Source organism: Mangifera indica, chromosome 4 (assembly GCF_011075055.1).
Source record: "Mangifera indica cultivar Alphonso chromosome 4, CATAS_Mindica_2.1, whole genome shotgun sequence".
NCBI classification, from domain to species: Eukaryota; Viridiplantae; Streptophyta; class Magnoliopsida; order Sapindales; family Anacardiaceae; genus Mangifera; species Mangifera indica.
The window spans coordinates 231,926-258,467 of NC_058140.1; the positions used below are offsets into that span (position 1 = coordinate 231,926).

General features: G+C 31.4%; 6 protein-coding genes across 10 annotated transcripts; 2 read left to right on the plus strand and 4 right to left on the minus strand.

Annotated features, from left to right (window-relative positions):
• The first annotated feature begins 3,007 nt into the window (after positions 1 to 3,007).
• Positions 3,008 to 3,715, plus strand: LOC123215078 (VQ motif-containing protein 8, chloroplastic-like). Its single transcript, XM_044635136.1, has one exon. It carries the CDS (start codon positions 3,066 to 3,068, stop codon positions 3,651 to 3,653), a length of 588 nt encoding a protein of 195 aa, XP_044491071.1. The 5' UTR covers positions 3,008 to 3,065; the 3' UTR covers positions 3,654 to 3,715.
• A 2,836-nt stretch (positions 3,716 to 6,551) lies between these two features.
• LOC123212927 lies at positions 6,552 to 7,802 on the minus strand. Its single transcript, XM_044632171.1, has one exon. It carries the CDS (start codon positions 7,611 to 7,613, stop codon positions 6,612 to 6,614), a length of 1,002 nt encoding a protein of 333 aa, XP_044488106.1. The 5' UTR covers positions 7,614 to 7,802; the 3' UTR covers positions 6,552 to 6,611.
• Positions 7,803 to 14,152: 6,350 nt separating this feature from the next.
• Positions 14,153 to 16,087, plus strand: LOC123214046 (endonuclease 2). The gene is made up of 9 exons (XM_044633741.1): positions 14,153 to 14,529; positions 14,606 to 14,780; positions 14,862 to 14,963; positions 15,063 to 15,118; positions 15,198 to 15,281; positions 15,363 to 15,455; positions 15,543 to 15,610; positions 15,690 to 15,763; positions 15,856 to 16,087. The coding sequence occupies exons 1-9, from the start codon at positions 14,410 to 14,412 to the stop codon at positions 15,948 to 15,950; spliced, it is 867 nt and encodes a 288-aa protein (XP_044489676.1). The 5' UTR covers positions 14,153 to 14,409; the 3' UTR covers positions 15,951 to 16,087.
• Positions 15,758 to 20,429, minus strand: LOC123214048. Of its 4 annotated transcripts, none has more exons than XM_044633746.1 (4): positions 19,358 to 20,429; positions 19,185 to 19,273; positions 18,455 to 18,610; positions 15,758 to 16,007 (listed from the first exon to the last, which is right to left on the minus strand). In XM_044633746.1, exons 1-4 carry the CDS (start codon positions 19,377 to 19,379, stop codon positions 15,987 to 15,989), a joined length of 288 nt encoding a protein of 95 aa, XP_044489681.1. In that variant the 5' UTR covers positions 19,380 to 20,429; the 3' UTR covers positions 15,758 to 15,986. The 4 variants fall into 4 exon arrangements, with proteins under 4 accessions (XP_044489681.1, XP_044489678.1, XP_044489680.1 ...); XM_044633743.1 differs by lacking the exon at positions 15,758 to 16,007 and adding an exon at positions 16,150 to 16,633; XM_044633745.1 differs by lacking the exon at positions 15,758 to 16,007 and adding an exon at positions 17,105 to 17,681.
• Positions 20,430 to 20,578: 149 nt separating this feature from the next.
• On the minus strand, positions 20,579 to 22,101 carry LOC123214047 (universal stress protein YxiE). The gene is made up of 4 exons (XM_044633742.1): positions 21,861 to 22,101; positions 21,559 to 21,650; positions 20,979 to 21,097; positions 20,579 to 20,861 (listed from the first exon to the last, which is right to left on the minus strand). Exons 1-4 carry the CDS (start codon positions 22,042 to 22,044, stop codon positions 20,783 to 20,785), a joined length of 474 nt encoding a protein of 157 aa, XP_044489677.1. The 5' UTR covers positions 22,045 to 22,101; the 3' UTR covers positions 20,579 to 20,782.
• Positions 22,102 to 23,803: 1,702 nt separating this feature from the next.
• Positions 23,804 to 26,239, minus strand: LOC123212679 (acyl-acyl carrier protein thioesterase ATL3, chloroplastic). Of its 2 annotated transcripts, XR_006501598.1 has the most exons (6): positions 25,985 to 26,239; positions 25,779 to 25,879; positions 25,174 to 25,283; positions 24,665 to 24,760; positions 24,397 to 24,575; positions 23,804 to 24,163 (listed from the first exon to the last, which is right to left on the minus strand). XR_006501598.1 is itself a non-coding variant. In XM_044631814.1 (5 exons), the coding sequence occupies exons 1-5, from the start codon at positions 26,221 to 26,223 to the stop codon at positions 24,456 to 24,458; spliced, it is 666 nt and encodes a 221-aa protein (XP_044487749.1). In that variant the 5' UTR covers positions 26,224 to 26,238; the 3' UTR covers positions 23,804 to 24,455. The 2 variants fall into 2 exon arrangements, 1 of the variants encoding a protein (XP_044487749.1); XM_044631814.1 differs by having other exon boundaries at positions 23,804 to 24,575; positions 25,985 to 26,238.
• Positions 26,240 to 26,542: the final 303 nt, after the last annotated feature.

The following is a 26,542-nucleotide window of genomic DNA, read 5'->3' on the forward strand; positions in this document are numbered from 1 at the left end:
TACGTGCATCAACCAACTATTTAGGGTAGAGAAGAGAGGTCATCGATGCCAAAGATTGTGGCCAAAGAGGTGAAGAAAAAATTTGAGAGAAAAATATGACTTTTCAAAGTTAGAAAACTTTAGGTAAGGGTATAATTATTAGTTTTTAAAAATTAAGGAAGAAAATATACTGAATTTTATATTTTTTTAGTAATATTAGTAAAATAACAATTTTGTTTCTGTCTTGAACAAAAAATTTTAACAGTAATTACATTATAGTTGAGATTTCAAGTTTTTTAAATTTTGTGGGTATAACTTTGGGATCACACCTAAACTTGGGTGGGAAATAAGTTTTTGGCCTATTACATTCTAACAATCGGCTGGGGAAGACAAAATCTAGGGAAAAAATATATGCACCAAGATAAAATAAGGCCCGGAAAAATGGAAATCGATTACATTTTGACTATCTATATTCTTTACATATGTACAAGGAAAATGGAATGGATTAACTGCAAATTTAAAAGTATAATTGTCAGCATTTACCTCTCCAACACGGGACTGTAACATTTTGATTTGTTGTTTCGAATTTTCAATATTATTTGCTTGGCAGGGAGCATTTATTTGATTAATTTCTTCAGCTTACGTTATATGTTTGAAGTAACAAGTGAACTCAGGCAACCCATATATAAAATTCTTAGTGAGCAGCCATCTTTGATTCATTGTATGTATGTGCGGGAATATTGGAATCTGATTAAGACGAGCACTAATTTCTTATTTATCTTGTTTAGGAAGTTTCCATTTTCTTATTTAATAATATTAATTATCAAGTTTGGTGTTCTGTCTCCTTCTCTTGCAGTTGTTAAAAACAAAAAAAAAAAAATTGACTTTAACTTTTGCAAATATATTATAATTACCCGCGTGAAATTAAAGGAATTGTTATTCTTATTATTTGAATAGAATCATTTTCTTAAGTTTGAATCGATCGTATCAAATAAATAAAATTTTAAATTAATGATTGATCTTATAATCATAATATTATATTAGTAAAGTATTTTATTCTGATATGTCACAATGGGTATTGAATTCATACTTTTTGTATAGAGTGGATGTTTTTACCTTATTAATCCACATTCCTGCAAATATACTTAAATGCACATAAACACGTTCTAATAGACAATCAATAGATTATTGATCCAGTCTTTTATAGATTTACTGGTTTGATGATTCAGCTCCATCCTTAATAGAAGATTAGGCTTCATTAAATAGGTTTTCTTGTCAAATATATATATATATTATAATTTTATTGCTTTTCAAGTTATTAATCTTGTTGATGCCATTGAATGTTGTTAAATAAACGAAATAAATAAAATAATTCAAAATTTTAGTCAACATCATGATTGCATTCTCATTGAAAAAGGAGGGATCACAATCAAGATATAAAAAAAATTACTTGATTTGAATTTAGTCATAGAGCAGCAGCCTCATTTGAGTGAGAAATGAAAACAGATTCATTGTCTTGGAAAGTTGACGCTGGAACTTCATTATATAATTAATGCATTAAAACAAAAGTTAAATTAGTTTTTAACCTACAAATTTACACTTTTTTTTAAAAGCCCAAATTGACCAAAAATACCCTCGACAGGCACCTCAATATGTAAACTTGAATTCTAAAACTTCCATGAAAAAAAAAAGGGTTACTTGATCCATTGAAATTTTATAATTTCATAAAACTTATATATATTTTATAGTAATTAACAATTTTGAACCCACTAAAATCTATATTGAATTTGTTGAAATAAGTATACAAATAATATGTGTATGTTATTATAACCGACTTTTGAAACTAGGTAGGGTGAAATGTTTTTGTTTATGTTTATCGTATCCCAAAAACTAGCTGACGTGAGATAGAGCGACAAATTCAATATTAGAAAACTAGAGTAGATAAATTCTACAAAAAATATTTATCAGATTGGTACATATTAAGGAGCTCAACATCCATACGCAAGTGACGCAATTTGTTTTACCAACTTATTAATAATAAGAACCAAATTGATACGTCTTTAATCGTAGTAATTAATTGAAGTTATTTAGAATAAGAATGAACAAAAACTCGTTGAAATATTATACTTGGGCTGCCGCCGAAAAGACGCCCAAGAAAACAACTGGTAATGGAAATTCATAAGAAGTCCACGGACGACACCCATAGCTTTCTAAATTGTAACAACACCATCCCTCAAGCTTGTTAACTTTACCATACGATCAGGGGTAGATTTGAATTAAGTTATCTCAAGCTCAAATTCATGTTTCGCTTGAAGTAGTCAGATTTGAGTTAAAGTTCTAACTTGACAATTCGATTTGTGTTTAAAGGTTCGTCGATCCACCTCTTCAAAGTTATTGTTTATACTATTTATAATATTGTTTATTAGCTTAAACCGGATGATCTAAATTCTAATCAAGCTTGACTTGACTTTTGTTTGTGTTTCCTTTAACTAGAATCCACCCCTTCCTATGTTTGGTCTTGGCATAGTTAAAGAGCAAATACTTTTGTATTAACACATGTCATCATGTGATAGATAACGTTAAATTAAAGATGAAAGAAATAATTAAATCACATAATCATATGATGACATGTCAACTATTAGTATCATTTGTTAGCATACATAGTATTACTCGAACACATTTAATATCAGAAGAACAAAAACACATCAGTCTATTTTAACATGTGAATCATTATGGAACATGCCTAACTTGGAGAGGAGATGTCCTTACAATTCATAAACATTTGGGTGCCAAAAAAAACATTCAGCTAACTTCGAGGGAGGTAAATGAAATCATCCTTATAAATAAATAAAAAAAACCACAATGATAAGGCTGGCATGGTTGAGCATTTTTGAAACATCAAAATGTATAGTATTCCTCTATGTTGAATTGTCAATGGTCAGAAATCGCTGGCTCTCTCTCTTTTAATCCCTTCCTCAGAACTTAACCTCCTATATAATCTTCCATTTCGTCTCCATTTTCAAAACAAAACCCTTCTGTATAATCCCTTTAAATCCTGAACCAACTTGAATTAAACCACCATTACCATGAGCCCCGCTAAGTTCCATGAAGATCACGATCGTCCCTACGAGCGTTCAAAAAGTAGCAACAAAGATTTCATCAATGGCGGCCCTCGTCCATCTCCATTGAAGATAAGCAAAGAGTCTTACACCATTCACAAATCATCCTATTCACCGTTTTCTTCTTTTTCTTCTTCAACCTCCACGTCCTTACCTGGGGTTGTTCATAATGTCGATAACAAGCAGCAGCAGCAGCAGCGACAACCAGTGATTATATACACGCATTCACCAAAGGTTATTCATACACAGGCGAGGGATTTCATGGCTTTGGTGCAAAAACTCACTGGACTTTCAAGCTCCACTTCCCATGATGATGATCAAGAACAAGAAGAGTCCAACAATAATAAGAACCCTAATCTTGGTCATAATGAAACAGATGAAAATCATGATGATTCATCATCCGTTTCTCACGTTATGAATCCTCTCTTCTCTCCCAATTCAACTGATTTCTTCTGTCCGCCGAGGCCAATGCATAGATTTTCAGATTACACTTCGCCAAATAGCAACAATCCAATCTCGCCTTCGGTGTTGGAGTTCATCAAGGAATTACCATGATTAAATGTGTATTATGTAGTGGTTTAATTCATTAATTCTTTGAACATTCACATTGAAATCTGTCGATTGGTTGTAGAGAATATTGGCTGAATCTTGAAGGATGATTGTTTAATCTTAATCAATTAATATGAAAATTTAATACTGTTAGCCACCGAACCACGCTTTATTAATTTAATCTTCGGCAGGCAGCCCAATTTTTCAGCTTTCAAGTGGGCAGATGTATGAATATTTGTATCAATGTCCCTTTTTCAAGCACAAGTGTAGACGAAAAATAAAATAAACTAGAGAGCAAGAATAATGTTATTGAATAAATCAGAGAACAAAATATGTCATTTAGGCTGTTTGTTTAGTATTTAACTTTCTTAAGTGTTGCACTATATTGGTGGACGTGATATGGCCCGTACTTGGATTGTTGTTTGGCTTGAACGAGCCAACCTTAACTTGAAGTTTTAATTCGTTGATTTTGAGCTCGACTCAAGATCAATAGTTTGTGACACTTCGTTGACATTATTATATCAAAGCTTGTCTTACTAATGAAAATTCTTCTTTTTTCTATGATTCTTTTTCTTATTCAAAAACTCTTCTTTTTATGTGTCACTAAACAACTAGCTCAAGTGAGTCGAGCTCAATGTTGTTCCCATCATTTTAAATTTAAGTCAAATTAAAACTTACATTTATTTAGTACCTAACTTTACTTGAATCCATTCGGTTGTATTATTGAAATAAAATATTATCATAGCAATACAAATTAAAATGAGCATATATAACAACACTTTATTAACTATCACTTTTTTTTTTTTAATTAAAAAGATCTAACTTTGTTTTTTTTTCATTGAAATAATTGAATTCTTAAAATTTTTTATTAAAGGAATTAGACTTTCAAACTTTTCTATAGAATAGATTAAACTCTTTGTATTTTTTATTGAATTAAAATTATTTATTTTGTTTTATTTCAAAAGTAACATAATTAGTCCGATAGTTTTAATAAAAAATAGTTAAAGTTTAATTAGTTATTTTAATTTAAAAAATCTAAAAATTTGGTTTCTTTAATTAGTAAATTTAAAAATTTTCAGTTGAAAAAATAAAATTAAAAAATTAATAGTTCGATGTCCGTAAATAGTTTCTAATTAATATACAAAACCTTGAATTCTTGACATACTGAAAATTCAGTGGAATAGACACTTTTAAACTTGTGCTTCCGTAGCATTCATTGGATTAACTGGGCCCACAAGTAGCCCAATCCACAAAATTGGGCCCAAGTTTATGGAAAGTTTGCAAAGAGATTTCAAAATTTCGACGAAATTAATTTGAATAACTTATTTTCTCTTGCGTACTTTTAATTATAGTAATAAATTAATATTATTATTATTATTATTATTATTAATAAATGAGACGAATTATATGTGAATATGTTTGGTGGCAAAGACGTGAACATGGAAATTCCCAACATCTCATTAATTAGGTGCACCAACTATAATTAACTCCTTGACAAGGTACAGTTGTATATTCAATTATTAGCCTTATATTATGCGAAGTGTAACGCTTTAACCTTTTTAATAAAAATAAATACATAAGCTTATATTATAACATTATTATTTGTTTATATCTAAGTGTTAGATGAATTGTCAGGATCATTCAAAATCCTTCTTCTTGATCGCTCTCATAATAATTATTCATAGAGGTAGTGATGCAATTAAAAATAAAACTTTAGAAGTTAATGTTAACTAAAAACTAAAATATAAGAAGCCAATAAGAAATAATGAAGTCTAAAGGATTAATATAATTTCATTAAAACTATACTGTTTATTTTGAATACATAAATTAATGTATTTTTTTAATATCATCTTGTGATTAGAGTATTTTAAATTAAGAATAAAATAATATTTAATTATATAGATAAATATACATCTATTTGTATATTTAAAGTACTTATAAATAATATTACCCGTATAATTTTTATAATATATAGTGATAGACAAACATAAAATAGTTAGAAGGAAGTACTTTTGCCTCTATAACCAACTTCGTTGGCTCTTTCCAAATTCTTCAGTCAATATATTGGGAACATGCTTGATACAAATCCTGGAAAATTTAACCCTGATCACTATTTCAATGGCCAAATCAATTGAAAATTTTGTTAGTGTAAAAATAAAATTAAGAAAGAATCAACAAGAGCTCTCTTGCAAAATATAGACGCATAATACAAGAAAAGATTACTTGTGAACAGAGAAATCTTTCTTACCCACATTTCAAGTATGAACTTTGTTTGTTAGGTTTAAGTTAACATTGACAGCTACACACTCAAATTTACACATGATTCTTATGTTTTAATAATGTTTCATGTATAAAGGGTACGTTTTTATTTATATAAATAAATTAACATGTTATTACATAATTAAATAATTTTAAATTAATAAAAAAATAATATATAATAATATATTAATTTGTTAGTATATGATACTCACAGTTTATATAATATAATATTATTTTTTTATAAAAGATATAAGATAATGTGTTATCATATAATTATATATTATTTTATTTTTAATTTAAAATCATACAAATATATAAGATAATATATAATGTGTATATTAAAAAATGTGAAATACAAATTGTTTTTATAAATCTAATTGACTTTTCTTTTAGTTTGCTTTCTGGGTGAGATTATTCATTTATTCAAACTCTTGGTGATTAAGGAAACAATTGAAATGGTAAACTTTCTATGATCAATTTTATAAACTTCAGTTACTTATTTTTCAATGAAAAAATTAGGATTTTATTCAAATTTGATCGAAAAATGTGGATATTTAATGCTTTAATTTAAAATATTCAATCAGATAATATGTCTGTACATGAAGGATTGGCACATAAAGTATAAATCAGAATTTGGAAGATAAATTAAAGCATAAATCAGAATTTCAATTATTCAACAAATAATAAATTTATTTACAATTAGTTTCAACTTGACTCCTCAGAACACTCCTCCGTTACAATAACAGCGTCTGCATCCCACCATGTATCCACGTCATTCTCCGTTACATTCTCTAACGGCGACTTTACCTTCCTTACATCGCCAACCGTTAACGCGCCGTTGACGTCATCTCTCACGTAAACTTTCGCCACGCCGCCGGCCTTGACTCCTCCAACTATATTCACGAGTTTCGGTCTCCACTCGGCTAATATCGCCGGGAGTTTAGATCCGATTCGCATGTCCCAGCCGCCCAAAGTCACACCCCCGCCGTCATTTTCAGCCGGGGAGAACATCAACGACGGAGACGCTGATGATGTAGCAATATAAGCGGGAATCTCGCATTTCTGGTGAGAAACGGAAGCGATATTTCGGATTTCTTGCCCGTTGTTCATATCATAAATTGTCAACATATTTTGCGGACCCGAATAGTCGTCTTCAACATTCAGACCTAATCCTAAACCTAGATTATCCCATAACTTGACGACACTCTTACCACCAGTAAATTCCGACCAAGAAAAAAAGTCTCCGATACTCCTTCTACGGCGTCGTCTGAGACCCAATTTACGGTTTTCCCAGTGCTCATTTACATAAACGTGGCCGGTACCTCGTACACGAAAGTCATTTTGATCAACTTCGGTGTCGTCTTCATCATCTTCGCTAAGACCGTTATCGTCTTCAACGTCTGAGGAAGAAGAAGACGCGACATCTGTATCGGAATCGTAATCGGAGTCTGCGAGAAGAGGGAGACGGAGTTGTGGAGAAAGAGAGAGGTATTCTCGTAATCTAAGGATTAAAAGTTTGATTTTTGTGACGATGGTGGTGAAGGAAGCTATAAGGGCGAGTATTAAAGCGCCCCACTTCCAAAAACTGTAAACTTGGGGAAGCTTTTCGAGGCCGGAAAGAGCAGAAACTTGAGGGAGAAGAGGTAAGTTGTTTATGTTGGTTTCCAAATCGATTATTCTATTGACAACAGGAATCTGAATCTCCATGGCTACAACAACAGAAGAAAGAAAAATGAAGAAATAATGAAGCAAAGAGGTGTTTTTGGAGAGAAATTGGCGAAGAGTGTAGGAGAAGGATGAGCTTCGGACGCAGAGAATACAGGAGGTTCAAAAAGGAGGATTAGTTGGGCTTTTATAAAGTTAGGCTGGACAGAGGTTGGGGTTGAAATAGTGAAATTGAAAAAGTCTTGGTGAAAGACTGGAACGCTGAATAATATTTTATTTGTTGGTAATATACCTGTAAAAGCAGAGAGTGGTACAGAATCTAAACAAGAATATGCTCGATTCCGGATGGCCAAAGAACTGTTTACCAACTAAGTTAGGATGCAATCTTAAAATTACATTTATAGTGCCTGAAAACTTTAAGGGGGCGTTTGGTTTGGATAATGTTTGATTAGTAAAATATAAAGATTATCTTGAAGATATATTACTTAGAAGATTACTGGGTATAAATAATTACTATGTTTGATAAAATTTGATAGGTATAAATAATTATTGTGTTTGGTTAAAGGTAATAAAAGATTACTAGTAAATTATTTTATTTAAATGCCCTTGAATATAATTATTTTTAAATATTTTTATATTATTTATCATATTAATTAAAAATAAATTTATTTTGATCTCAAAAAATTAATAAATAATAATTTTTCTATAATAAACTCAAGATTACCCTAGTAATCTTTAAATACCTAAGGTGAAGGTGGTAATCAGATTACCACCTATATTACCTGCCACGTCAGTATTGGTAATAGAAGATTATTGTAATATTTTATTACTGACAAACCAAACAAGATAGATTATCAAGGTAATTTTATAAACCCTCAACCAAACGCACCCTAAAGTTTTGTATATAAGCAAATTATTATTAAATTTTTTTATTAGAGATAAGTGTAAAATCATTATTTTATTAATAATATTAAAAATATATAAATTTATCATATTTTTTTCTAAATTTAAAAAATTAACAACTTTACGTTTATATAAAGTTTTTTAATTTTGAAAAGCGACATTCATCCCTTTAAATTTTTTCTTTACCCCCTCTCCTGACACTATCTTAGACACTGACGATCTCTCTTCTTCACTCTAAAGCAGTAGCCGATGTAAGAGAAGCAATTTGGAGTAAATCTCTTCATCATTTGGATCTCTGTCTCTTTATCACTAGATTTCTTTATCTCCAATGAAGAGATTTGCTTTAGATTACTTATTCTACGTTACTCACCAATTTAAGGCGGAGAGAGAAGCTCGTTAGTGCTAAAGATGGAAGTCAAAGAAAAAAAAAAATTCTAAGATTTAAAAAGAAAAATATAACTTTTTAAAATTAAAAAATTTTAAGTAAAAATAAAATTATTAATTTTTCAAATTTGAAAAGAAAAATATAATTAATTTTATATTTTTTAATATAAGTAATAAAATAAAGATTTTATTTATATCTTTAATAAAAAATTTTAATCATAATTAATTTATAGGTGAGGATTTAAATTTTATAAATTATATAGATATGAAATGATGACATCATAATTTGGGTGGGAAATAACCCTGTGGCCATTCCAGATAAACAACTTAAAGTTGTTCCATTGGCTCTAAATTGTCGGACTCGGATAAATAGTTGAAAAACCATTTTAAAAAAAAGGAGTTAAATAAAGATTAAAAAATAAATGTATTATCGAAAAAGACGAATTTGTCAGGAAAGCATATACATATTCGAATTGGATGGATTGCAACTCAAACAGGATAATGGATTGAGATTCCCCGCTAACAGTTATCTGTTGATAAAATAAAGGTTGATGCATAAGAATGATGTGGCAGATAAAGATTGGCCAAATGGTGGAGAAGATGAACACGTCAGAAAAGGCGAGTCCTTTTCGGTTGGAATGAGGATGAGAAAAATGATAGGCAATGAGTCAGCATTGCACAAAGGATAATAAAAGTATTCACATCAACTTTTATTTGACAAATTATAGTAGTTTTGAATTTGTACCCATTATTTATTTAATTAATTACTATTTTTTAAAAATTAAATTAATTATCTTAAATAAATATAATTTTAAACTTAATAATTAATTTTTATAATTATTAAATTATATAAATTAAAATTTTAATTTTAAAATATTATTAAAAAATTTGAACTTATATTCTTTTTCCAATAAATATATATATTATCTACTCGGCTATTATTAGACCCGTAGACTGAAAAGTATTTTGCATCATTTATTGAAATTTAATGATTAAAGTGGGGCCGTTGATGAGTCATACAAACGGACGGACAAGAATTTTTAAGGTGGAGAAGTCAGTGAAAGCTTAAAGTTTTAACCCACTGGATATCTGCCACGCGTTGACAGCTTGTCGTCTACAAACAAAAACTGTAATTTAGCTCTAGAGTTTGATGGAGCTTTCATGATTCGTTGCTTTGGATGTTATTTATGGTGGGCCCTGTTTTTGATGGTGGTGATGGAGGTCTTGGTCATACACGAGGATCATGGGATTAATGTCTTTTTCCAAAGAGAAATTATATAAAATACCTATTTTATTTTTTTATTAAATAAAAATATTCAGTTGATCAATTTTTAAACAAAAATATCTATTTTTTTTATTCTTAAGCAAAAATATCCTAAATTTTTCTTAAAATATCAAAATTATCCTTCATCACATCTATATAAAACCTTTCACTCTCATTCTCATTACATACACTTTTCATATCACTTAAATAGTCACTCTCACTCTCATTCTCATTTTTACTTAATATCAATTACTATGGGTTCGTTTGGAAGGAAGAATTTTGTATTTTTAAATTCAAATAAAAAAATCAATTCGTGAAAAAAAATATTTATATGAATCTTAACTCAAAACTTAATTTTATTTGTTAAATATAATTTGTATCTCATGTAAAGAGGGCATTTGGATAGTTGATAATAATTTATGGAAAAAAAAACCGAAAAATTGATCTGAAATTTCGTAATTACATTAGAAAATATGTTTAGAAAAACACAAAACTAAAGAGACAGATATTAAATTTGAAAACTATTTATAAAAAAATTCTAGCGCGGTCACAAACAAGCTCAAAATCATAAAAACGAAAATCCTAAATTTAGTAAAACAAAAAAATTGCATAATATATACTGAAACAGTTTTATTTGGGCTTCCAAATTGGGCGCAACCGACGAAGCAAGTTGTTATTATAGAGCTCGAAACGAGTTTCGTGTTAATATATTACAGACCCCGTAACTCCTCACGGATTAAAAGTTATAACCGTTCAAAGTCTGTCTCCTACGAGCCGTATAGTTTTAAAAAAATCAATTTCTACCCAACCCACGGTTTTCATGGACTGTCCCACTGTTCAGTATAAAATTTCCCATGGACCCCCATGGATCTCCCCCTCTTCCCCCTCCCTCTAAAATTTTGAAAATGTTAAATTCCCCACCCCCCTCCAAACCCCATAGGCGTCTTTGAAAGATTATGTAGCGTTGATAAATCTAACCCATTTTCTAATCAAAAATGATCATTTTGACCTTTAATTTTAACACAAATCAAATCTACACATCCAATAACACAAAACCCCTCAAAAAATTTAAGCAAAACAATCAAGAATCAAAACATTTTATGCATTGTTCAGATTCGAAACTCTAAATATTCAAACCTTAAAATCTCTCTTAAATCTTAATAATCTTAACAGTAAATTGATTCAAACAAGAAGTGAGATGATGTACTATTCTTATTTGTCATTTTTGATTGTCGAAAAATACGAAAAATCAACAAAAAAGATGAAACCGTTGCACCGGTGGGAGATCCAAATTTTCTCTAAATTGAAACAATAAATCCGTAGGAAATGTGTGGTTTATATATGAGGGCAGTTTGGTTATATCTTAAATTAAGGGTATTTTTGCTTAATCCTCAGAATTTTGAACAATGTCATTTAACACCCTTTAGTTTTGGAAATTTATTATAATTTCCCTTTTCCAAATTAATTGGTCCACTATGAGAAAATTTTATCAACTTCCAAACCTAAGAAAATTATTTTTGTTAGGCAAAGTGAAGTGACCACTAATTTAAATTTAAATGACGCGTGAGAGTGATAAATGTATGTTTTTTAATTTATATATATTTACATATTTTCTTTTTTATTTTTTATTTTCATTTAAAAATTTTATTTTATTATTATATAATAAAAATATGATTTAGTTAGTTAAATTATTATTATGTTTTAAATGTTATAATATATAATTTTTAAATTATTTATAAATTAAACAAAATGTTATATTATATATTTTATTAATAGTAGATTGAGATAATTTAGTGAAAAAGTTAAAAGAGTAAAAATACTTTAAAAAGTAAAAACAATAAATAATTTCAAATCAATTAACTTAAATATTTAAACGTTGAGTTATGATTAAAAATTTAACATAATTTTAATTTAAATCAAATTAGCATTAAAGATTTTTATCATAAAACTTAAATTAATATAATATAAACATGACCACTAACACACACAAACTATTGACTAGATTAATCAATAATGATTTTAGGTTAAATGGTGCATAACTGAATTATCATTATCAAAGAGGGTCACATTCATCACGAATTAAATATGTTGAGTTGAATGATTAGATGGACGGTGGCTGATTCTCCTTAACGAACCGACTTGATTATGTTAAAAATTTTGATCATGGATTGAAGATGGAAAGTGGGTTCTGTATGCTGGTGTGTATTAGGTAAAGTATTATCTCTAATTACTAATTTAATTGATTTTTATGGGTTTTTTTTTTCTGTTTTTTTTTAAGATTAGAAGATGCCATAATAATCCATGCAACAAGTATAACCAGGATTATTTATATTTTAAATTGTATTAAAAATTGATACAATAAATATATCTTATGATATAATATATAAATTTGTATTAATAAAATTGATTTGATATAATGAATATATTGTATAATACGATATATATTAATAATTTTATTGATATAGATTAATACATTTTTGAAAAAAATAATGATGAAACATGAATATATTTGAGAAATTTTAAAACTTTGGTGATGTTCGGTGATATTGAAGATGGCCATGCCCCTACCTATAAACCACACCTGATCCTCATTTGTTTCCTTTCCTAAACTTTGGTTTTGGCTTTGGATTTCAAAGGCCAAATTAATAAATAAATGGAAGTGTATTGTAGCCCCCCGAATCCCACGTTAAACAACGTATGTTGGAGATGTATAGAGGAATAATTTTGGTTAAATATCTTGGTATTTTTTAAACTATGAAAAAGATGTTTTAGATTGTAAAACTAAAAGATAAAACTTTAAAGGACCATTTGATTCTAGTTTTTGCAAATTACTTTGTTAATCTATTTTTTATTTTCTTATTTGGTTTGTCAGTAATAAAAGATTACAGTAATCTTCTATTACTAATGTTGATGTAACAGGTTATATAAGTGGTAATCTGATTACTACATTCATCTTAGGTATTTAAAGATTATCAAGATAATATTGATTTTATTATAATTTTATTATTATTTATTAATTTTTTGAGATAAAAATAAATTTATTTTTAATTAATATGACAAATAATATAAAAAATATTTAAAAATAATTATATTTTAAGGTGTTTAAGTAAAATAATTTATTAATAATCTTTTATTACCTTTAACTAAACACAATAATTATTTATACCTACTAAATTTTATAAAACATAGTAATCATTTATATCCAGTAATCTTTTAAGTAATCTATCTTCACGGTAATTTTTCTATTTTGATAATAAAATATTACTCAAATCAAACACCCCCTTAAGGATTATGTGTCTAAAAAGTATTATAATGATACAAAAGTCATTCTGAATTTCTTTTAAGTGATTGAGGGGAATTTCATTGAGAACTTTTAGTCGTGTAAATGTGAATCGGGTTATAGAATATTACAAGATTCCCAAGTAGATTGTGCCTCTTATGAAGGAAAATGTGCACAATCTTAAGTAGTAACACTTTTCTATTTCATTTGTGGACTGGGTTTGCCAGCACTTTGGGTTGGACTAAATCAAAATTTTGTTTATATATTCCTCAATTTAGTCTTGCTCATTGTTATTTGTGGGTTTAGGTGTTGTGTCCAAACATGGCAGTGGGTTGTGCCGTACCATATTACCATGCGCTCCGCCTTGCTAAAGCATGCTTGCATATTATGTGTCATAAAGGGAAATCAATACCACCCCAAACTAATAATATGGTAAGCCGGTTCTGTTATATTATTTTTTTGTAGTTAAATTTTTTTTTATGATCTGGGCTGTGTTTTAAAGCTCCCAATGGACCATGCCAGAATTGAGGAAGCCGGGCCATGTTGTGCAGCGTGCCGATCCAACCTCTATGACTTGTTTAGTTGTGTCTCGATATATTTCTTTGGTCCACAGATTGCACATGAAAAGAAACAGAAGAGATGCATAAATGACGTGCAGGCTTTCTCACTCGGCTTGCCTTTTGAAAAATTGCGGCAACTTTCCCGTCATTTTAGCCCACACGCTTTTCTTTTCAAATTGCTTTACTTTCCAATCACGTAGCCATTGACAGACAGAAGAAAATCCTGTGTTTCCATAGGTTACTTTCCATAAGTTCCTTCCGTTCACATCATTCTCCCCATAATCCAAAACACTATTTAATTTGTTTCCATTTTCTCTCCTGACAATATTCTGGGCAGATTCTTTTCTTATTCGCATATAATTATAATAATATCAGAAATATCACCTCAAAATCAGATCAGTGAAAAGATTTTTGTTGCATTTCAATACTAGTAATATAGAGAAGAGAATGAAAATGGAGGCTTGCAGGGTTTATCAGATTTTAACTTTACTTTCACTTGTACTTCTCTTTCCAGGGTCTTATGCCTGGGGATCTGAAGGTCATTTCACAGTTTGTAAAATTGCTCAGGTTGGTTTTTTTTCCCGGTCAATCTTAACTTATCCTTTTTGTAAAATCATGTGTTACATATTTTTTGTTGTGGCAGTCTCGCTTGAGTGAAGCGGCTGAAGATGCTGTGAACCAATTGCTTCCGGAGTCTGCAAACAATGAATTGGCGAATGTGTGTTTATGGGCCGACAAAGTGAAGTTTCGTTATCATTGGTCAAGTGCTCTTCATTACATTGACACCCCAGATGAACTCTGCACTTACCAGTACAACAGTCAGTTCTTTTCCCTAATTTTTCAAGAATTGACGCTGAAGTGGTTCAATTGACGGGCCTTCACTAATATTTTTGATTCAGGGGATTGCAAGGATGAAGATGGAGTGAAAGGAAGGTGTGTTGCTGGAGCTATTAACAATTACACCACTCAGCTTCTCACCTACAATGACGCTTCATCTGAATGTAAATCTTCTGGCCAAATCTAAATTTCCTCACTTTTTGTTTCTTGCAACAATTTTGCTGAACAATTTTGTCTCTATGTGAAATGAATTCTATTATCAGATAATCTGACCGAAGCACTTCTGTTCCTTTCTCATTTCATAGGCGACATTCATCAGGTGTGATAATGTCAATAATTAAGAAAACAAGGTCTACTTTTAAATTTTCATACATAACTTTTTTTGTCAAATGTTGCAGCCATTGCATGTGGGATTTACTTCAGATAGAGGAGGAAACACAATTGATGTCCACTGGTACACAAGGAAGCAAAATCTTCACCATGTAAGATTGTTTGTAGAAGTTTTAAGGAGTCGATTACCGTTTAGCCTATAAACTCTTACCAACTTCAAAAGAATGTTTCAGGTCTGGGATAGCAATATCATTGAAACAGCTGAAGACAAGCTTTATGATTCAAATATTGATGACTTTGTTGATGCCTTGCAACATAACATTACGGTACCTCTTTTAATTTCATTCAATAGTCTTTGCTTTCGAAAATCCGATGTGTTTTATTATCCCTTACTCCTAATATGCAAATTACAGACTAAATGGGCAAATCAAGTGAAAAAATGGGAAACCTGTAGCTTAAACAAGACGACATGTCCGGACATGTATGATCCTGCAACACAATTTAGTAGTTATTCAGAGCACTATAAATTGTACATAACAACAATTGTTTATGTTTTACAGATATGCATCAGAAGGTATAAAAGCAGCATGTGACTGGGCTTATAAAGGCGTAACTGAAGATTCAACACTAGAAGGTAACAAGAAATTCTTTTGACATTGTTATGCATATTCATGTACAATTTCATTTCATCATCTAGGAATAGTAACCAAAAAAAAAATTCTGCAGATGCATACTTCAACTCCCGTTTACCAATAGTAAATTTGCGGTTAGCTCAAGGCGGAGTTAGACTTGCAGCCACTCTCAACCGAATCTTTGGATGAACGAGTGCTTGTGGTTGGTCAGAATGTAAGCAAAGCTTAATAAAATATGGAGATACACTGATACATCACATGTTAATCAGCTTCATGCATTGCTTGCAGAAATGAGAAAAATATTTCTTGAAAGCATTTTACCGTTCTGACATGCATAGCTATTAGTTTATAAGAATTGAAGTCCATTGTAATCTTTACAATTTAAATAAGTCTTCAAGAATGGTTTCCAGGGTATCCCAGATTTTATACCAAGAGAATATGACATAAGTATAAAAAGTAAACTTTCACAAGAAGTTACCATTCCTTCTTTAGCATCCACTTCATTCTACGTAACATTGAAAGTCAGAAATCCAAGCTTGAAGACAAAAAAACAAGTCATGTAGCTAAGTTATAAAACATTGAATTAAATTATATGCGTTCTAAATCTATGAAATTCTTAAAATTTAACTACATTATACAGGTTTTTCTTTCTTAAAATCTCTCTGAATGACGACTTTCAATGAGTAGAGCTATTGTATTATGGTTTTAAAGTAGAGATTTAGTCAATACATAATAAAGTTTTGAAAAACATTTTATCGAAAAAAAAATGTAGGTTATTTCTAATTTGTCGTCCTAGCTCGTGGTTTCTTCAGTACAAAAACTGGACACTTAGCATGTTGAATGCAATAATTGCTCACACTCCATATTAAGCCCTGAATGAACATGTTAACATCATCAACCAACAACGTCGAGATCTTCTAACAAAACCATAAAACATAATTATAATTTCATCTGGTTTGTGAAGTTTCAAGAGAACCAAGCTTTTGATTTTTCCGAGGCTATGCTGGCCCTAATAGTTACAATATTTCTCACCGAATCGTACCAAGATCGAAGAGAACAGGGAGATTTTTCAAACCAACCCGAGCACAAGAATCAAGTTAAAATTATCTTGACCGGGAAATGATTAAATAACCCATACCAGGAAGACTTCAGAACTGTCTTTAATTATAAAAATTTAACACATACGATTAATATTCCAGTTTGTTACATTCCATAAGTTCCTTATGTTAACACCACTCCACCCCATCATCCAAAACATTATGTATTTTGTTTCAGATTCTCTCATAATTGACATATAATAAATAATAATAATAATAATATCATTAACATCATGCCAAATCAGATAAGTAGAAGATATTGTTGCATTTTGATTGACTACTAATATAAAGGCATACTAGAATATTGCATTCAATAGAAAATATGGAGATTATGAAAATGGAGGTTTGCAGGGTCTATCAGATTTTAACTCTACTCTTAATTCTAGTTCTCTTTCCAGGGACTTATGCCTGGGGAACTAAAGGCCATTTCACAGTTTGTAAAATTGCTCAGGTTGTTTTTTCATTTTTAACTGTCAATCTTAACTTCATTTTTCTGGAAAATTTTATTTGTTATATGTTTTTTTGTTGTGACAGTCTCGCTTGAGTAAAGCAGCTGAAGTTGCCGGGAAAAAATTGCTTCCACAGTCTGCAAACAATGACTTGGCGAATGTGTGTTCATGGGCAGACACGGTGAACTTCCGTTATCGTTGGTCATCTGCTCTTCATTTCGTTAAGGAAGGTGTGCTGCTGGAGCTATTAACAATTACTCCACCCAGCTTCTCACCTACAATGATGCTTCATCTAAATGTAAATCTTGTCACCAAATCTAAATTTCTGCACTTCTTGTTTCTTACAACAATTTTGCTGAACAAATTTCTCTTCTCTGTGAAATGAATTCCATTATTAGATAAATCTCACAAAAGCACTTCTGTTTCTTTCTCATTTCATGGGAGACATTCATCAGGTGTGATAATGACAATGATTAAGAAAACAAGGTCTAGTTTTTAACTTTCATACATAACTTTTTCTAGTCCAATGTTGCAGCCATTGCATGTGGGATTTACTTCAGATAAAGGAGGAAACACAATTGATGTCCAGTGGTACACAAGGAAGCAAAATCTTCACCATGTGAGATTGCTTGTCAAAGTTCTAACAAGCCGAAGTCGTCTAAATCGTAAGGGTTCTAAAGAAAAGACTTAACTAAATGGTAAGGTTTCAAAGTGGGGAATATAAAACACACACCGAAGTTGTCTACCCAAATTTTAAATTATAAAGTGTACTGAATTTATACTTATTAATTATATTAAGCTTATTCATAAATTGACATTAGACTATTTTATTATTCGATTTTATTAACCCACATAGGAAATTTTTATAACAACATTTGTACAATCCATGTAATTTACATTTCAAACAACATTTTATCAAAAGAGAAATGTAGGTGACTTCTAATTTGCCATTGTAGATTGTGGTTTTTTTCACTACAAGAACTGGACAGTTAGCATGTTGAGTGCAGTAATTGGTCACACTTTCTATAAAAGACCTGTATGAACATGTCAATATCACCAGCCAACAATGTCAAGATCTTCGAATTTAACCATGAAACATAATTATAATTTCATCTAGTTTATGTAGTTTCAAGAGAAAGAGACCAACCTTTTGATTTTTCTGAGGCCGTGCTTGCCCAAAATCAGCATATTGAAATTGAGTTTTTGAACTGCAGTCAATAAGAATGCGTTCGGATACCCTACGTCTGTGAACAGTTCTGCTGTCACCAGCAAAAGTTGATTGTAAACTTAATCTGCAGACACACTACTAATGTAACACAACTTGTCAAATTTTATATTAACAAAACACGAAAGATATATTAAGTATGCATGAACATCACAAGTACGTTCTTTAGGGTAATAAGAGAACATTAGATAAATAGTTGGTGAACTCGAGACACAATTTGGATTGCAAAACCCATAAACAAAATTGCTTCAAAAACATACACAATAGGCCATATTATTGGACACGAAGGTTACAAATGATGTCACAACTGCTCTGTGTATCCTTTTGAGCGATCTTATAAAAAATGAAAGTAATATCTCTAAGCAAATTCTAGATTGATTTGTAGGAAATGATGAATGTAATATCTATAGGAAAATCTCAATCTCACATCGATAAATTAAAACACTAGAGATATATAGGGTATGTATGGATATCCCAAACACATTGTTTGGGGATAATAAGAAAAAACTAGTTAAAAAGTTTGAATTTCCAAACTGTTAAGACACTTACTAGGTTGCAAAGCACGGAAGCAATACTATGATAGACATTTGGACATTGGACAACTATGTTACACTAAAATTACAATAACAGATGAATTAACAAAAGAAAATACCCCTTTATTAAAACAAATGTCCTTAGCTTTCTGCAAGTAAGCCAATGCAAGCTTCTGATGATTCTCTTGAGCAAACTTCACATCTGAATCTGTGTATACACAGCACGAAAGCTCAATTTATTATAAGAACAAAACAGTGAACTAAAACAACTGATGAAGTTGGTAGACTTAACTGGCTGCAGTAGGGCAGTACATGCGAGCAGAACCAAGAGATGCTGCGAAGGTGTAGTTTTAATTGGTTGGCTGCTGCGCCATTAAGAAAATAAACTGGCCCTTGGTGATCGAATCCTTGAGATTGTCCAGAACCCACATGAGTGCATAGTGACTTACTCACTCTCATCAATGGCCAGCATCACCTTCTTGCCGCTTCCTTCTCCTGCTATAAACTCCTCAGCCATCTTTCTGTATAGGGGTGATCAGATGGAGCTCATAAAGATTATATATGTAAAATAAGCAGTCGAGTTTACTGCTTGAAGTCACTGTTTTGTAAAAAGTAGTTGGGAATATGCTCATAACTTCCAGTCAAAACTATGAATTGGGCTCACTGTTGAGATATTTATTTGCATAAATATATAAGGCTCATTGGGGATATGCTTAAAGGAAGGAGGTACATGAACTGGGGATCAAATTCGAAGGGGTGCTCTTGCAGTGCTCACACAACATTCTGGTTCAATAGTTCAAATCATTTGATCAAGCTTTTGTTTTTTGATTTTGCAATTCAAAATGCATGTTGATAGTTAAGAGCTCACAAACTATTTAAATAATCTAGTGTTATCATCCCAAACAATGTAAGATACCCATTCTCTCAAAGTATGATTTTTTTAAAAGTGTTACAACCCTTTGATAAGAAATTTATGGTCATTTTGGTCCATTATTTATATATTTATGTTTGGAATACAAGAGAGAGTAGATGTGTTTTTGTTTTGTGTTGTCATCTTAAAAAATTGATGACAGTAATATCAAATAATGTACAAGAGATTACATTGTTAGAATTGACAATCACTTTATTTGTAAAGTGTGATGCATATGAGTCCCACCATTCAATAAGTTGGTGGGAGATTCATTTCCCAACAAATGGACAAGTTGTAGGAGATAACATCCTCAAGCCTATAAGTAGTTTTGATTTACCCTATGAAAAACCACTTTAGGATTTCTCTTCGTATATAAATATATTATTCTCTTGTTTGAATGATATAATAATTTATTAGTAAATATATTCATTATAACAAGAGAAGATAAGATATTAAAATGATATTGATTTTATTCGATGTAACTCTATTTTTGGGAGAACCATGACAAGGAGCACATTCTCTTTTTTTACTATTTATATTGGTTAGCATACAATTATTTGCTTTATTAATTCTTCATACTCTCTGTTTCATTCACACTTTAACTTCACTGTATCCATATTGTTTATATCATTACAAATTCAATATCCGTTTACAGAAATTATTTACATAAATATAAAACAACAATTGAACAATTGCTTACTTTTACTTACAAACACCAAGTTGATATAAACATTAACTTCTGACCTCCTCAGAACTGAGAGTTGACCTGTTTTCTGCATTCAGCTTCAACTCTTAGCTTTTCAATCTTCAACTTGGTTTCCTGACGACAAGTACGGGGCACTTAGCATTATGAACACAGTAATTGCTCACACTTCCCAGGAAAGCCCTGCCCCATAAGAAGTGGCAAAAAAATTATCATCAGAACACTAATCCTGGTATCGATGAACACATAAACCTGCCAAGAATGCGATAGCAATTTAGATTCCAAAGTGTTTAGACTAACCTCTTTATTACTCCACGGCTGTGGCTGCCTACTATAAGCAATTGGACATTGAGCTTTTCAGCAGCTGCACATATTACCTCTTTAGGATTCCCAGCTTCAGTCATTGTCTCTGCCTCAATCTGGAGTAAGCAAACAAATTTTCTGTAAATGCTTTGCTAAAACCAAGAGTATAAATATAATTTGTATATAATCTCTTGCTGTTATCTCGATCTGCATATAATAGGTCACTTAAAGCCATGAGACAATGTACCTTATAAACTTCGTTCACCCCATGATTTTATCCTTAAAAAGTGTCTTTAGAGAGATGTGTTTATATTGACCCAATATGAGATTTTTAGCATCAACATAGCCTCAGACGAAAGGCTTGGGGAGAACGCTTTGTCCCCAGATATACGCCAGTGTTGATGTTGGTTCAATCCGCACATAAAAGGCAACCCACTTAAAACCACTAGGAATCTTTAAAAGACTCCTCGAGGGAGACAATAAGTCTACATGGGATTTTTGACACCAACATACTAGGAGATTTTCTAAAGACTTAAAAACAATGAAGTTCATATTAATGATATCTGGAAAATTTTACCCCATGCTGGGCGCAGATCTCCTTTGCTCTGCTGAGAAGAGCAACAGCAATCTTCTTCTGATTTTCTTGCAACGAATTTATCAAGTCTGGAGCTGAAAGACGTAAGATTGGCACAATTCAGCCACATGATCATTATTTTTTCCACCCAATTCACACAAATAATAATAACTCAATTTCTCTTCCATAATTAGAACTATTGGAGAGCATAGTCAGTCAAAACAAAATCAAAGACAGAGAGAGACAGAGAAAGAGAGAGAGAGAGAGAGAGAGAGAGAGAGAGAGAGAGAGAGAGAGCAACGTACGAGCAGCACCAAAAGTGGAAGCATAAACATAATTGAAATCAGCAGGCCGTGCAGTGAAGATGATAAGTTGAGAATTGGAGATGGTATCAGCGAGACTTTCAAGAGTCCATTTGAGAGCGTAGTAGCTACAATCACTCTCATCAATTGCCACCATCACCTTCTTCTTCCCCTCTTCTTCTCCCATTTCTTAAGAAGCGCAGACTCTATGTACTTCAATTCAGAAATCTGAATCAGACGAACAGAAATCAAGTGGGGTATTTATATAATGTAGGTTAAATGTATGGTCAGAACTGACAATCAACTCACGTGCGAGTAAGTTAGTTGAGATGTGAAGCCAAGTCTAGACCAAGTCTCTTCAATTCCCGGTCTGCATGGAAACCAATGAACACGACTCTGGTTTTGTTTCGGTTCCATGGGCCGTGATGTGGGCACCCTTATCCGGCCTTTACCGTGGTTTTGTTGTATTTTCATTTATTTATTTAAAAACAAAATCCAAACTATGACTAAAATAAAGTCGGACTAGCATTTATCGATGTTTTTGGTTTGGATAACCAAAATTAAATAAATATTATTCCACCGGAGGATTTGGTTGGATTTATCTTTATTATAAAAAATAAAATATTATTATTGAGATTTATTATTTAAAAAATTATTTAAATAATTTTTTATTATTTTGAATCAAATATTTTATTAGAATTGAATTTAAATCAAGTTAAAATATTGATTAAATTATGTTAAATTTAAATTTATTATGATAAACTCAAGCTAAATTCTAACTAGTTAGAGATATAGTTAAAAGGCAACTGATGAGATGAATATATTATAGGTAAAATAAATAGCATCATTGACGATATAAATAATATTACTAACAGAATAAATAGTATAATTGAGAGAAGATTTAAATCAAACTCGAATCAAATTTAAACCAACTCAAATTTAATTCGAATCAAGTAGAATGCCATTTCAAGCCAAGTTGGCTTGATTCAAATCCACTTCTATATCGAATACAAACTATTAGAGTTAGGATTGAATGAGTTAAGTTTAGATTTAATCAAGTTTAAACTAATTCAAATCAAATTTATAGTTAAATTATTTTCAAATCAAGTTCAAACTATATCTTATTAATCTTGAATCGGCTCTTGGTTTGAACCAATTTTTAGGTCCTCCCAACCAAAACTAGGGGTTAGTTTGGGAAGTTACTGCCCCCATCATCACTTTTTTTTTTATCTGAATAATTGACCAAAATGTGTTTGATAAATACATTTATACAGTCAATTATCAAAATGCAGATATTTCTAGAATTTGTTTTTTTTTTCAACTTTTATTAATCAGTTTAGAACATACAATTATCAAATTGTTCCAAAATTAAACATAAATACTATTTTTTCATAGGAAGGAATAAAACTACAACATGCACATAAGTGCATGCTGTATTTTATATGTAGAATAATATTATATGAATTAACAATAAATATTAACACGAATACAAACATTTATGTATTATCATGTAACTCAATCAATATGTGTGTGTGTGTATATATATATATATACTCGTTATTAGTATATAAAGTATTTTTGCACATGTATTTGTGCTATTATTATTATATATCGAATGGTTTTGGTGAGTTTTCAAAAACCTTCATTGTTAATGCAAAACCAACAACTATTTATTCAACTAGTGATTTGAGTTTCATTTTCATATAAATCAACTTCAATTAGGTTTAGACCTGAGAGTTTCAATGTCGGCTTAACTAAGTTGAGCTTAGTTCTAGTACATATGAATCAAGCTCAAACTGAGCACAAATAAGAGTTAATAGGCTCGGCCAATAATTGAGTCAACCTCGAAATAGAAAATCTTTGGCTTGATCCAAATTGTAAGCGTATTGCAACGATTCAATTCAATTTGAGTTTGACATAAAGCACAATCAAACCAAGTCAAATGATTGTCAAAGCAATGAAATTTGGATCATTATGAAAAATCCATCGTTTTAATAATGGAAAAAATGACATTATTTTAACTATTAACATAAATAATGTTATTTTATATGTCACAGTTCATGAGCTCAAGCCAAATAAAAAAACCATGAATACGAGCCAAGCTTCAAGCTTCAAAGTTCTCCACCAAGCTAAGCTCAAGCTCCGCTTCCTTTCAATACAACTTGATGAACTGTCCTATTATCCGTTCAAGTCAGCCCATGTTTGGATTCATATCGTTTCGTTTTGAGGGCCTAATTTCATTTGAACCACCGAAAAAGAAAATTCTACGAGACAGTATGTAAGCATTTGAGCTCCAGGATTTGGCTCTATCAATTGCCATCAAGGAGGTCCATGTCAAAAAACAGCAACGTCATTACACAAACAAGAATCAAGTTTAAAGAAGGGATCTTTTACACTCTTCAAACTCATGGTTGCTCATTTCTTACTCCACCCAGCAATCGTTCAAGAAATTATGGAACGTGTATATGATTAATACTGTAGAGTCCAAGTTTCTATATGAATTTGAAGAAGGTATATTGCAAATGGGGAAATGTATTACCTATTACGATGGGTGAATAGGTAAGAATTTTTTTCTGCAAAGTGTTTGTTGCATTTAAATCAATTAGAATCCTCATGGTGAAGGAACTGAACAAATTTAGATCTCATCTCTGGTGGAATTCGGACAGGGCGATAATTTTTGTCAAGCCAAACTGCTGTGGCCTTTGCCTCCAAAATAGGCTGCACAAAGCATAAAAAAGCACTGAGCATCATGGCGGTTCAGAAAAAAACAATGTAGAAGTTCAGTTTCAGGGTTGAGAATGACAGACCTCTTCATTCGGCAACTTAAAAATGAAGTGCTCAAAGTGTAAGCGAGCAGCTGACGAGACTGAGATCCTCACCTTCACAACAAACTTATCTCCACTCTACTTGCAAAGAAGCAGCAGGAGAAGGGATACAACTAAGATTCTCTAGTTATAAAATTTCAGTGATTAAAAACTAAATTGGCAGACACAGATTGAAGCATGCATACGGTTCCAGCACGGAAATCTCTTATTGTCAAGCAGAAAAAGTCAATCTTTTCCAGAGATAGCCACTTCACTTTACAGAAACAAAGAGAAGGACTCCGTGTTAAATGATTTTTCATTCTCAGATACAAAGAAACTAGCATGTATAAATTTTCCATCAAAGTCATTTTTATTATTTTTACAACATGAAGCTCATATTAATCACTTTAGATCTGTAAGTGCTCAAAAGGTCACAGAACAAATAACCAGTCAGGAGTATTGTGTAAATACATGAAGTTAGTAATCACAGATTTAACGATCAGTGGGCATACTCTCAGAGGTGCAAGGAATTTGAGTGACAACTCCGACAGGGCCAAGGCATCACCAGTCCGGGCAACTGCATCACAATTGATGCCAATTTTTTCCAAAAGCTCATGACGACCTGAACAAGATTTGAAGTCTACATCAAGACAAAGAATAGATTCTTCGTGATTCTATAAAACATAAACCAACACATTTCAAAACTAAGAAACTCCTACCATCTCCTTCATATACAGAACACAATTTATCAAATTGTTTCAGATCTTAAAATAAATGCTTCCAAAAACAAAATCTCCATTGTTGAAAGCATCCAAAAGCTTTCCTCTGTTATTAAAACTAAGCATCTAAATCTATCCCAGCTTAGTACCCATTTAAGAGCACAAGTTTGAACAACTTCAAATGAGACAGGAGCCATTCCATATTTTAGTCCTTGCCTAGCACCCATTTAGGTGAAACAAGTTTGAACAATTTAAGTCAACATAAGGGCCAATCCAAACCAAATCCAAATCCAATACATGAACTAAGAATTTTCATCTAATTCTCTTAACTCAACAGCAAGCACAACAGGGAAAAAAAAAAAAAAAAACTGAACAAGAATCAGTGAAAAAGTTCTTACCATGTTGACAATAACTTGCATAAACAGCATTATTCACAACTCCATACTGATCCAATTCATAATCCCGGACTTTCAGCTCAGCATCATGAAACTCACTCATTCTACAATAACATTATTAATCAGCATTAATAAAAATGCATACTTTGTGAAAAAAAAAGAACGAGCTTTATGCTAAAAAGTAAGAAACCCAGAAATATATTTGATACCCTTTGCTGGCTTTGAGGTCAAGAAATGCAGAGGGAGTGGACTTGGCGGCGGTCCCGATGGAGCGTGATCGGAAATGTCCTGGTCGTGGCTGGCTGATAGGGAAAGCAACTGGAGGAGACTTGACACGTGCGACGGCAGGGAGTGCCACGTGGAAGGGCGAGATAGAAGCAAAAGCCTGCAACATTTGTTGATTGAAGACGGGGATAGATGAGAAGTTAGGCGGTCGAAACCATGCCATTCTATTTAACTACCTCCTCACCGGTCGGGGCAAGTTGCCAGGAGGGCAAAAAGGTAAATTGACAACCATCATTGGGCCCATTACTTTACAATTTCTGTTGCCAAGTAGGGTAAGAGATGTACTCTCACACTATAAAATATGAGTTTTGGGTGTATAATTGAACTCTATGGTTTCAACATCTAGTTTTTGGGAGATAATTCTCCTAAAGTTTCTATCCTTTGACATTATTGAAATTATCCAATATATCATCAATCAAGCAAAAATCAAATAAACAATCATTAATCAATCAAATAAGAATCAAACATCAATCATCAATCAA

What these genes read in the sequence shown, in the direction of transcription:
- LOC123212927 (XM_044632171.1), bottom strand. Translation starts at nt 7,613, where the DNA reads ATGGAGATTCAGATTCCTGTTGTCAATAGAATAATCGATTTGGAAACC.
- LOC123214046 (XM_044633741.1), top strand. Translation starts at nt 14,410, where the DNA reads ATGAAAATGGAGGCTTGCAGGGTTTATCAGATTTTAACTTTACTTTCA. An exon ending in CCTTGCAACATAACATTACG is followed by an intron (nt 15,456 to 15,542) that starts GTACCTCTTTTA and finishes TGCAAATTACAG; the next exon opens with ACTAAATGGGCAAATCAAGT. An exon ending in TGAAGATTCAACACTAGAAG is followed by an intron (nt 15,764 to 15,855) that starts GTAACAAGAAAT and finishes AAAATTCTGCAG; the next exon opens with ATGCATACTTCAACTCCCGT.
- LOC123214048 (XM_044633743.1), bottom strand. Translation starts at nt 19,379, where the DNA reads ATGTACTGCCCTACTGCAGCCA. An exon ending in GTACTGCCCTACTGCAGCCA is followed by an intron (nt 19,274 to 19,357) that starts GTTAAGTCTACC and finishes GTGTATACACAG; the next exon opens with ATTCAGATGTGAAGTTTGCT. An exon ending in GGCCTCAGAAAAATCAAAAG is followed by an intron (nt 16,634 to 18,454) that starts GTTGGTCTCTTT and finishes ATGTTCATTCAG; the next exon opens with GGCTTAATATGGAGTGTGAG.
- LOC123215078 (XM_044635136.1), top strand. Translation starts at nt 3,066, where the DNA reads ATGAGCCCCGCTAAGTTCCATGAAGATCACGATCGTCCCTACGAGCGT.
- LOC123212679 (XM_044631814.1), bottom strand. Translation starts at nt 26,223, where the DNA reads ATGGCATGGTTTCGACCGCCTAACTTCTCATCTATCCCCGTCTTCAAT. An exon ending in AATTCCTTGCACCTCTGAGA is followed by an intron (nt 24,761 to 25,173) that starts GTATGCCCACTG and finishes CTTTGCAAGTAG; the next exon opens with AGTGGAGATAAGTTTGTTGT. An exon ending in TTAAGTTGCCGAATGAAGAG is followed by an intron (nt 24,576 to 24,664) that starts GTCTGTCATTCT and finishes TGCTTTGTGCAG; the next exon opens with CCTATTTTGGAGGCAAAGGC.
- LOC123214047 (XM_044633742.1), bottom strand. Translation starts at nt 22,044, where the DNA reads ATGGGAGAAGAAGAGGGGAAGAAGAAGGTGATGGTGGCAATTGATGAG. An exon ending in AGATCTGCGCCCAGCATGGG is followed by an intron (nt 21,098 to 21,558) that starts GTAAAATTTTCC and finishes TGCTTACTCCAG; the next exon opens with ATTGAGGCAGAGACAATGAC. An exon ending in AGCCGTGGAGTAATAAAGAG is followed by an intron (nt 20,862 to 20,978) that starts GTTAGTCTAAAC and finishes CTTATGGGGCAG; the next exon opens with GGCTTTCCTGGGAAGTGTGA.